The sequence below is a fragment of the Cephus cinctus genome, unplaced genomic scaffold (assembly GCF_000341935.2).
Source record: "Cephus cinctus unplaced genomic scaffold, Ccin1 Ccin1_scaffold1857, whole genome shotgun sequence".
In the NCBI taxonomy this organism is placed as follows: Eukaryota; Metazoa; Arthropoda; class Insecta; order Hymenoptera; family Cephidae; genus Cephus; species Cephus cinctus.
In genome coordinates, this window is record NW_014334032.1 from 402,066 (window position 1) to 414,415 (window position 12,350).

General features: G+C 44.2%; 1 protein-coding gene across 4 annotated transcripts in view; it reads left to right on the forward strand.

Moving 5' to 3' along the window:
* Nucleotides 1–8,332, forward strand: part of LOC107273888 (MDS1 and EVI1 complex locus protein) — a 55,494-nt gene extending 47,162 nt beyond the window's left edge. For 3 of the 4 annotated variants that reach the window (XM_015752499.2, XM_015752498.2, XM_025091181.1), the window contains 3 exons: nucleotides 3,185–3,284; nucleotides 5,197–5,353; nucleotides 5,437–8,332. In XM_015752499.2, the coding sequence (XP_015607985.1) occupies nucleotides 3,185–3,284; nucleotides 5,197–5,353; nucleotides 5,437–7,377 (2,198 nt within the window). In that variant the 3' untranslated portion in view covers nucleotides 7,378–8,332. The remainder of the gene's footprint in view (nucleotides 1–3,184; nucleotides 3,285–5,196; nucleotides 5,354–5,436) is intronic. The other variant, XM_015752501.2, reaches the window with a different exon arrangement.
* The last annotated feature ends 4,018 nt before the right edge of the window (nucleotides 8,333–12,350 follow it).

Here is a 12,350-nt window from a genome sequence, read left to right on the forward strand (position 1 = left end):
CCCTCCCCCCTCTAATAGTCACCATTTTCATTGGCTACCCCGCTATCTCCCTTTCGCTTTTATATGTTTCTTCATTCACTCTCTCTCTCTCTCTTTCATGTTTTCACGAATTTATTCGATACACCCTCGACGTCCCGCAGTCGGACACGTTCTACGACTATTAATCTAATGGAGCTATTTCACGGGCGAATCTCCAAAGGCGTCAACCCCACAATGGGAATAATGATGTCAAACAAACGGCTACGGGACCGTTTCAACCCTTACGCTGGGCATCTGTGCCATGTCCTACCTACCCCGTCTCCACGTGGTACCCTGCCCTGCCTCCAGTCTACGGATCATTTTTTTTTTTTTCTTCACTACTAGGGGATGAATCGTTTTAACACGCCTACGTGGGGGTTGAACATACAGACGCATTCAAATCGCGGCTCAAACCTCAGATATAATATTCGAGCAAGCCGCTTCTCATTGTGGCACGTGCCATTGTGTTGTCTCCTACCCCCCAGGCTGGTTAGTTGCTCACACCTTTTTTTTTTATTATATATGTATATATATATATATATATATATATATATATATATTTGATTCACGTTAGTACGATAGTGCATGGACTTGGTGTGACCTACAGGAGATTTTTCGAATTTGACAAAATGGTAATGGAAATTGAAATTCTCACGCGACTTTACTATCTGACCAATTTTTTTGTTTGCGAATGTATTTTGGATGCTGAGCTGGACCGGTTCGAAGAGACCTGTAGAAGAGTAAAAAAAATGTTTGGAATTGTGAAAATAATTTCTTTTTTTTCCATGTTTCGGTTTACCTCGGTCTCACCCGCTGAGCAATACGCAGTTAACGTGAATTATGGTTTTCGATTTACAGCAACGTGCCAATGCTTCTTTTTTCTGCACGTCATTTTTACCCTTAACGGCTCTATTAGGGCTTCGATAATTTATGACTTACATTGTCGATTAACACGCGCCCGACCGGGACTCGGAGAGCGAGAGAGTAACGGGGAATATAAAAAAAAATACCACCCAGCAAAAAAAGGGGTACCTTACAAAAGGGCACGCGACGCTCTTTCGGGGTTTTACTCCTGGGGGTGCTACAGGACCGATCGCTTCTCAAATCCCAACCCTATCTGATTCATCGTATCGGCCTAATGACGCGTCCGTGTTTGACATTCGGCTCGATGTTCTTTTCGATCTGGCTTGTAAGATAGGAAATATTCACCCTCTGTGGGAGACTGGTGCTGCCACCCCGTCGCCTGGGAAAAAAAAAACAGTCGATACGCGAGCAAAATTTCGGATGATTTTTCAAAAATTTTTTATCAAATTTTTCATTTTATATTATATATATATATATATATGTATATGTATGGTATCAGTGAAATATACATGACGAATCAGACCTACAGTGATGCAATATTTTTATAAGGGTAGGTATCAACACTTTAAAAAAATTCTTTTATACGTTTCTGTTACACCCACCTTACCCCTCTCGACTTTACCATAAAGACATTGATTTCGGTTACTTTTTCCCATGCCGACTACCAACTGACTTGACTGCTGGGGGTTGACGCCGGTGTATCCCACCTGTTGACTTTCCGCAACGTGACTCTGCAGGGGTTCCTCTCTCTTCCTCCCTCTCCTATCGAGTCATCAAACTCTGCAGAGAATATTTTTCGCTCTTTAGGGATGATACGCGCGCAGTCGTTAAGCGGTAACGTGAGAACTGCTGTCACGTGTAATTATTAAGATATTCGACCTCGCATCCCTTACTGCAATCCCGAAGGATACATATATGACAACCCTTATTTTTCTTGCGGTGGCTATTCTTGCTTTAAAAAACAAAAAACGAACTTTTCAACACTCGTAATTCCGGTCTCTCACCGCATCCTCATTGTCTAAATTCACGGCGTGCCGCTTCAAATTAGTTGTGGATAGAGGAGCGATTAACGTTGTATCGTTGGGGGCGGCAGTTGTACCGGGGTTATAGTCTGTAACATAGGGGTTGGTTGGTTCCCATGAAGGTCCGTTGGGGGGCCAATCGTCAAGCCATATGGCTCGACAAGTGTAGCAGGAGATTTAAATAACCGTTGGGAGGTCAGCACAGCTTAACATTGACTAGCACTTATCACATAGTGGTTTAGCCTATGACACTAGGGAAAAAAAGGTACAATTTTATAAACTTTACTTAAGTTTGTATTGTAAAAAAAATTTTTTTGCTTTTTCCAAAAAAAAAGGAAAAAATTTCAAACACGATTTTTTAAGTTGACGGAGATTTTCTTTTCGAACGTTTTTTTTTTATGTGAAAATTTTATTTTTTTACTTTACCGGGAAACAATTTTTTTATCCGCTACTCAAAATTACGTGACTGTTATTGGGTAACAAGTGGAGGGGTAGTTCAGTTTGGAAATCCAAATAGGGCATCAATTTAACGTTTCTCGACTTCCTGATTTGACTTACCTGCTGTCGTGACATTTGGAACCTCGCAGGGGTTACGGACCGCACTCGCTTATGATTGGCTGTTGGCCTCCGCTGCTCACCAATGGGATCCCGTTTCGCTCACCCTGTCTGTATTTATGTAATAGGACAGTACGCGGCGCGCAAACTAGAGCATCATTGTGTCTATTGTCTCTTCGCCGTGGAGTTGTGTATCGGATCGCGATTTATCAGACTCTTCGTCGAGGTTTTGCGGTTCCTTCGCGCTGCATTGATTTCAAGCTCGGACTTACTGTGGTTACAAATTCAAAATCCTAATGTAATTGTGATAACCCAATGTTTCAAGGATTTTTGGTAAATTTTTTTATTAAAAATTTTTTATATGCACTGTTTTTTAATATTTTTTTTGAGTCTCATTCAAGTTATTTCGAATTTAATCCTTATTGATATTACGTAACGATTCTGTACGAGCATGTTATCATTTTCTTTTAATAATTCAAGGATGTGTTCTACGATTGTATTCTGTGCTAACTGTCACGCTATTACGTGGATATCCACTTGTCGTTCCCAATCACGTGATCTTTTGAGATTACCAGGGGAAGTTGGATATTGAAAAAAATAAAATCTGTCAAATCAAAAAAAAAAGTAGGATACATGTCTTAGATTTTTGATTATACCCTAAATAAAATTACACGAGACCCTGATATCAGTCCATATTAAATATACGTAATCGATTGTAATTTCAGCTTCCCAGCACAGTGGCACCGTAGACGAGGATCGCGAGGAGGAGGAAGAGGGTGAAATCAGGTGTACCGTCTGTGACAAACCCTTCCTGGACATAGAGCTGTGAGTAAGATTTTAATTTAAAAAAAAAAAAAAGTCAAATTTTTTCATAATTTTACAAAAAACCAATATTCTAATTTCACATGTATTCGTATCTCGGTACGATCATCCCTGGGAATCCGAGGATAGTCGCCGCCATTAAAGATTCATTCGGTTGCACAATACGTTTGAAAATCAGATCGTCGAGAAATTACGTGTCCCCATCACGATATTATATATATATATATATATAACCAATTTTTTAAATCGAATTAAAAAAAATTGCTCTTATAAAAATATTTTCTTTTAATTCACATTACTATTACTATTAAATCTGGTTATTCCCAATGCCGCTTTTACCCATGCACCATGGGTATCTACGATATGGGAAAAGCAAAGCTGCCATAAGGAGTGCGCGTGCGAGATGAAAAGTCATAAATAAAAAGTCGAAATTGAAAGCGTCAATTATTAATTAACCGTCCGAATTCAAGGGTCTATACGTTATCCACTTGAAATCTGAATGAAAAGTACGCAACCGATCACGCAACCTTTTTAGCCTTTATAACGCAACGCGTGCTACCCCTAACTCCACAAGGGACAGCACGCGTGCTCCATATACACAGCGAGGGGGTTGACACGTAAAGTCAAACGTTTCCCATCGATCCACCATAAGGACTTTTCACAAATCTTATTTTCTCAACCGCCAAGAATTTGTTATTTACGGAAAAAAATTTTTTTCTTTTTTTTCAAACTTGAAAATCAACCCCTGATTAGTTAACACTAATATACCTACAATCGTCCTATTATTCACACCCATCACTTATCTCTCTTACGTATCCTTTCTGACACTTTAATTTGGTAACTTATCTACCCACTGATCAATCACAAAGTTTTTTCCAATTATTCGTCCGCGTGAAGTTGGCGGCTCAATATTTTTTTCTATACTTTGCGAATATATACATACTATACATACAGAACCACGCGTCATTGGCGTCGTGATTGTAGGTTGACATGATAGACGACATTCGCTCCCCTGATCGTACTTTCCTCTCTCTCTTTCTCTCTTGGGTGAGAACCAAACAAGTGTCTGAACCTCGCGAGAATGAGTTTCGCCATCATATTGCCTTTATAGATTTTATCATTATGTATAATGGCCACTGTTTGTTTATTCTTCATGAAGCGTATCGATGCATTATTCACCCCGGACTTCCCTTTTCTTCGGAGACGTGTCAACCACCCCCGTCCGTCAACTTGCCAATTAGATACTTTCTTCGTGAGAATCGGACCACCCTATATATACATATTATAATATATATTCAAACGATGGTATCAATAATACAAATATACATACATATATATTTTGTAATCTTTACCTGAACACTCGATTTTTTCACAATTCGAGTGTCACAAAATTTAATAACCGCCTTACCTCTGCCCACGTTATGAAAGTCCGATCGATTGGTCCTGTCGTTATTAAAAAAGAATGTCGTTGGACAAGTATTGCGTAAAAATGTGAAGGAGGTCCCGCATTCGGGATATTAACGTCCCAGTATATCATCAGCGTCGCGTGCTCACAGCTCATCTGGCAGGGAACACCGTCACCACAGAGGTACTATCTCACCACGAATAGGTTTCACACGACACGTTTGGGGGTGCAAAATCAATGCCCCAACACCATGAAACCCCCATGGCCGTAGCGTGTTGAACGTCTACGTTATGGTGTGTAGCTGGGACACGTAGTCGTGTAGGGGTTGGTTTAGAGAGGGGGTGTTACAGTACGTGGGACGGTTATTATTACACGCTACTGAGTGGCTGTTCACTTAGTCACCATCCTCGACTTGGAATAGACTCCTGGTTGGCCCGATGGGGGAGGGTCCTGGGTGGAACGAAGGAACCCGCATGATCTGACACATCCGTTCTTCGTCAACTGTTGCAGACTCGACGGTCATCTGGTGACGTGTCATCGATATCCGGCCGAGCAGCATCTTTGCGAGAGCTGCCCGAGGGGATACGCCTGGCGGCCATTGCTGGTACGTCATCGGGCGATAGTTCACGGGGATCTGCGAAAGTATCCGTGCGAGAATTGTCCGAAGGTAAGTAGTTCGCCCCGCGACCGACAGGGCGGCGACACTGGTCCTTAAGACTCGGCGACACATTCTGAAAGTATCGTTCATAGTCAATTTTGTCAACACAGGTCTTCACGGACCCGTCGAATCTTCAGCGGCACATAAGGACGAACCACGTGGGGGCCAGGAGCCACGCCTGCACCGAGTGCGGCAAGACGTTCGCTACCAGTTCCGGTTTGAAGCAGCACACGCATATACACAGTAGCGTCAAGCCGTTTCAGTGCGAAGTATGCTCTAAGGCGTATACGCAATTCTCGAATCTATGCAGGCACAAGCGCATGCACGCGACCTGCCGTCTGCAGATTGAGTGCGTCAAATGTCGGCAGTCCTTTAACACGGTAACCTCCTTGGCGAAGCACAAAAGATTCTGCGACTCGACCGCACCCACCGGACCACCCGGTACCATGACCCAGCTGCCGAGCTCAGCGCCAAATCCGTTTCTGGTCTATCCGCGACCACCGGTCACGCTACCAGGCGCACTTCCGTTTTACCCGCCGAGTCTCATGGGTCCCTATCCCGGGATCTTTCCGAACGCACCGAACTTCCTGAACTCGTCGCTGCTGTTTCCGCCCAAGGTCGAGCAGGCTGACAAGAGATACGACAGTCCCAAGAAGGAACGGTTCACGCCGCCCAGGATACTGCCGCAGCATAGCAAGGTGTCGCCCAGCACGGGGGAGGAAGCCACGTCGAACTTCCGGCCGTCGCCGGCCAGACCGCCTGTACAACCCACGCCGGAGAGCGACGAGGATCTCGTAAAGAGGAAGGAGACGAGTAAGCCGATGGACAAGAGGATGGAGACGGAGGCGTCGGAGGAGTCGACGGATCAGCCTCTGGATCTGAGGGTGCAGACGAAACGGAGGGATCAGCCGGAAGGTGTGTCGGAGAGCGCGGCGTCTTCGCCGGCCCCGGTGGTCGAGGAAGCGCCGCCACCTCCGGAACGAGCAAAACCGGAAGAGGAGGAGATGGAGGTGGAGGTGAAGGAGGTGGTCCCTAGCTCACCCGTAAGAAGCGTGGCTGATCATCAGCCTACGAACACTCCACCTCACATGGCCTATCCACGACCCATACACCCCATGTTCCTAGAAGCAATGTACCGATCGCCTGCCGGAAGCTTCCCGGGTTTCCACGGCGGTCCACCGCCTCCAGGCGGGGGTCCGGAGTCTCGTCTTCTGCCGCCGTTACCACCCTTCGGACCGCCACGTGGACTTCCTTTTTTAGGGACGCTCATGAACGGGCTGAGCGGCACTAGACCAGGCTTCGACCTCCTGGCCAGGCCGCCGCTCAGCGCGTTCCCTGGGGTCAAGCCCTTCCAGGACGTCATCTCCCATCATCATCATCATCACCATCACGCACACGGGAAGATGAAGGACCGCTACTCGTGCAAGTTCTGCGGCAAGGTCTTTCCACGTTCGGCCAACCTGACCCGCCACCTCAGGACGCACACCGGCGAGCAACCTTACAAGTGCAAGTACTGCGAGAGGTCCTTCAGCATCTCCTCCAACCTTCAGCGTCACGTCAGGAACATCCACGACAAGCAGCGTCCCTTCAAGTGTCCCCTGTGCGAGCGCTGCTTCGGCCAGCAGACCAATCTCGACCGTCACCTCAAGAAGCACGAGGCCGACGACGGAAGTGGCGTCGTTTCCGTAGCCGATTCGCCAGGTAGCAGTAACGAGAACGAGCGCGAGGATACCTACTTCGATGAGATCAGATCCTTCATGGGGAAGGTCACCTACGGTGGTGAAGGTTATGGGTTACCGCATCCTGCCTACCTGCCGGGTAGACTTCACGATCTTCACGAGGCCAAGACGGTCGGCGAATACGACGAGGACGAGGATAGCGAGGAGGGTGTCTCCCCCATAGAGGAAGCCGACGGTATGTCTCCGATGGAGAACAAGGAATCCCCACCACCTCAGTACGAGCTCAAACTGAGGGACAAGCAGGAGTTGCTCAACAATAACACGGCTGAGCCCGTTATAGAGATTTCCACATAGCCCAGTCGTACCCGTCGACGTTCTAATGGGGAATCCTCAACGGTTTCCAAGACCGACCGGTAATTAGTCTATTTCGCGCGATCGTCTGCCGATCAGTTATTATTATTATTTACTTTCTCTCGGAGCCTCGATCACTGCGTAGGTTCGATTTCTATTGGCCGCCTTTGTATCTTGTCGCTCCTAACCAAGGACCATTCTACCCATTCACTTTACTTTACCGTATGTCTTGCTGTCCCGCATTGGATACACGTAGGAACGATCGATCGGGTGGAAATTAATAAATCGAGGTATCGATTCTACGGGACGACGAGATCTTACGAAAACGTATCGCCAGACTCTTATTATTAATACTAGCTAGTTCCTAACGGACTCTGTCACGATGGAGACTGGATGACGTTAATTGTAGTAAAAATAATTAAAATCGCGTAAACGATGTCGAAGACGCAAAAGCAGACGTTGACGTAACGGAGACTCTCATTGGTAAACAGAAATCAAATGTTCCCCCTTCCTCAGTATTGTTCCAAAAAACACCACCACCCCCCCTCCGTCTCCCCATTCGGAGAGTTTCTCGTAGTATTATTTATTATTAATTATTAATTTGGTATTAATTATAGACACTCGTCATCGAACGGACTTGAGACAAAGAGCAGTGATAAGAACGAATGACGAATCGAGCCCTATTTGAATTTTTAAAGTTGACCTTTTTTTTTTTGGTTTTTCATTTTTTTCATTAATTTATCAGAGCTCGCGATGCAATCGTCAAGCTGACATTTTTTAACGAGACGAAACTTTTTTTCGTTTAAATTTCGCGCCAGGCTAAAGCGACCACGCGATTTATGAATATTCTCCGTGGAGGGTCGATTTCTTATTTTTGAAAATTCCCGCCCGAGGATAATTCGTTCGACGTACGAAATGAAAAAAAAAAAAAATGTAATTACAGAGAGATTCTACGATATTATGTACAAATTTCCAATTAGGTAATCACGTTTGTAAAGAAAGAGATGAACGTAACGAGGTGAAAACCAAAATCCAAGGAAAAACGTGGGCATGAGAAACTAGAATTTGGAACGATCGTCCCCGAATTTCCCCTCCTCGCCCACCCACCGCCCCTTCCACCCACCTCCCGTAACTTTTTAATATGTCGCAATCGCAATGGCGATTGCCGTAGACGACCGGAGATATCTTCTCGAGTCCCTGAACGGAATTTATAATCAATAGTTCTACGACTTCACGGTATCTCGTTAGCGATTGTAAAAAAACCGGAAAGGAACGAAAAAAAAAAATATGTGCGTCCCATCTTTTCCGATAGTTTCCGTATATATATTTTTTTCGTTAAAAAAATTTTTTTAATAGCTATACGCGGCGATTGGTCACCCACGTGCGGAATCGCCCTTTGCGTATTTTGCATTTTCTATTAATAGGACTATTGGTCTGTTTATATTGTTGCGCGACGCGAACCACAAGGATGGGACTACACTTCTTTTTCCACATAAGGTTTTACGAATTCATGTTCTACATATCTCTCTATAGACGATAATAAACTTATGAATTGATTAAGCATAATTACATTGGTCGAGTACTTAAGAACAATTATATTATGACTCTGTCTATCTATACATACTGTATAAAATGCATCTGTACTTCATTATTATTACTATTAAAATATTACACTTCAAAACTGATACACACGTGTTTCACTTTCGCCTTGTTAACGGATCAGTTCGGGCTGCCATGGGCGAGTCCTTGTGCCATGCTTTTTTTGAACGCTCATAAAGTTTGATTCGTTGCCTAGAGGTTCAGTTAAGGCAGATTGAGAAAAGGATTGGATAACGAGGTATCGTATTAAAGAATATTTAATAGACAAAGTAGAGCTTTTGGTATTTAAAGACAGAATTTTATAACGTCCAGTTAACCAAGCAGTCAGCTAACGGAATCTGAAGGAGACTCGCTGAATTATATGTGACGTCATTTTTCGATTCACTTCAAGCGGCCGTGGAGGATTTCTAAGAGTTACGTACCGATTTGCTAAGGAACGCTCATGATTTGGTTTAAAGGGACGAATCGAGGGAGATGGAAGAGTTATCGTCTATAAGGGTCTCGACCAATCAGATGATCAGAATTATTAGTTCTCGGATTTGCCTATTTTGTCAAAGCAGTCTGTCTCGGGACACCGGCCGAAGTGTCACGGGTTGCCTCGCGCTCCCGTGCTGTTTGTTTATAGTTTTTCTAGCCGTGTTTTCATACGGTATAGCAAGTTCTCGTTTGTGCAGTTCTCGCGATATCCAAGAAATTCTATGAAATTTCTTTGTGTTCCGGAGGTGTAGTGTCGTGCCCTAGTGTACTGCTCACCCGAGTGTCTCCTGGATGCAGTTCTCGGCTTTCACGGATTGGCTGTACCAGCTCCGGTGAGTGCTTCAGGTTTATTAATTGGTGAAGGGATTTCAATTTGATAGTTCAGATACGTTCTGTTATGTTCTCGATCGGCTACTCTGTATATCGGACTGTTTGCCTGACGCTTACTCCGCCCCTCTCTAGCTTAACCCAACAGCCTGAGCGGCCGCGCATTTCCATAACCGTCCGCTCCCGTTCGTGTATCCAGTTGCGTTTGCTGATTTCACGCGACCCCAAAGATCAGCTCCTACGGTTGCGATTCTCGATTTTACGCGTCCCCATAAATCTACAGGATCCGTTAAGTTATCGCATTATCTGATAGGTTCCGTCAGAGCTCTCGTTTTGGTGGAGTTGGACCTGTTCCAGTCCAACTCCCAAGTCATACCGGCTCGTAAATTCCCGGTGAAAAAAGAATTGGCTGGCGCCCGCCTGGCCTGCGGATGCATGAGCAAAGGGTGGACGGCCGAAGGTAACGTAGGTTATTTATCGGATTTTCCTTTATCGGTGTTGAGATAAGGAAAATACAATACTAACATACAATCACTCCGTCGGTAACTTATCGTCCGAGTCGGGCGAAATTATTTTTGAAAATTCTTTCTGTAAATTACCCTACAATCTCATTAGTATTTATTTGAAAATATTTTCTGTAAATTCCTTCATTTATGCAAGATTGCTTAGCCCTCCTACTTATTTCCTTGCTCTCGTTAACGTCGGTCGGTAAACATTGTCGATAATACAGAAATTACGCCACCAGATGGCGACTGATCGCAACGAAAATTTCTCAACCGCATTTGACTTACCAATCAGTGGCGTTACTTACCGCGTTACGAAACAACACGACTGTTAACCACAAACAATTGAACTCGATGTTCTCGTCGTTTTGGACGGACGGTCGGGCACACGCTCAGCTTTCTAAATGCCCGTAATGGATTCTTCGAAACAGAATCATTGTTACGGATGATATAAGATGACAAAACGAGAGGTGAGTTTGCTGCAGTATCAGTGACGCTATGTGAAATTGAAAAGAGGGCTTAGCTAAAAATCGATTCGCGACGCCATTGAGAAATTAATTAACGCTTGACGATTGTTGCGATCAGGATTCATTCTCGAGACTCATTTTTGTTTCAGTGACTATAAATTTCTCATTGCAATACTATGTATAAATGACAATACAATATCTGACTCGATCTACTCGAATGAGCTTGATTTAATGATCGTGGGCGGTGATATTCGAAAATGAATAAATTAATTCGCTCGCCTATATGGAAATTCGAGTTTTATCGTTCGACACGGGAATACCAATGAATCCCCCTGTTATATCCTGTCCATCAATGATTTTGTGATACCAGGACGGAATCAAAGTTCCTGATGACGTCAAATGACTCACTTAAACCCGAAGAAATTTCACGAAACCAATCGAATCGTCAACGTTGAAATAAATTTTTACTATTTCACAAATAACAAACCACGACACTAATTTCACAAGTATCATCGAAAAGTGCTAATTCAATGTTACGACTAAAAGGATCTCGTCTCTCAAAATTAACCTAATCGAATTTCCGATTAAACGGCCATAATAAATTCCATCGAATGATCGCTACAAAACTTTCATGACAAATCCTGCATTAAAAAACCCTGAAAATCCTTAACTCTGTAATAAACTCAACGTTCGAACTTCAGCATATAAGAAACTTCCGGTTGAAAAACAACCCAGAGGCGCCTATCTCAGCGGAAATGTACAACCAGTAATTTACACGCATTTCTCTAGATAAAGATAATAAATTCGTTAAGTAAACCCGTCACCCGTCAAATACTTTACGACAAGAACCACCCTTAGATCAAAACTTCAATAAGTTACCCCCAATTGACTCCTAAATCGCCCCCGACCTCACCCAAGCTCCATTCCCAGAATTCCCAAAATTTATTTCCAAAAACTAATTCTTAACTGAATAACCAAAAACATCCCCTCGAATTATCATCCCTTAATTCAATCCCTGTCAAAGATGCCTTTCCCCAGTGACGGTTCATCAGGAAACCCTGCGTTGTTAAAATTATTATTTTTTTCTTCCATTATTGCCGCTTCGAACAAAATGGCTACAGGACAGAGCGTCGCGACGGCCGTCGACAGTCGCCCGTGGCTCACAGAAGACATTGTGGAGGTATGTACGCAACGAGAGTCTCTCTAGTCTCTCGTACCAGAACGGCGGCGTTCGTTCGTCTGGCTCGGTTCGTGTATACACGGTGTGGCAATATTCTACGCCCCAACGAACATTATTGCCAACGGCGAGCGGCGACAAAAAACAAAAGGAGGAAAGAAAAAGACGAAAAAGGATAGAGAGAAGGGAGTGATAAAAAAAAAAGAGCGGCGTGAAAAAAAAAAAGAAACGGGCACACGATCGCGGTCCGGCTAATCATGAAATTCCAGCGTGTGCAGGAAATCGCGCGTCTACGTTTAGAAAGTGGAAAAAATCAATCAGCGACACGGACCCCCAGTCAATTGGGATAGGTACAATTGGGAGAGGTAGGCGTCGCGACGGCTGTACAACTTTTTTCCGGATAAGAGGTAAAACTTACGAAGGGAG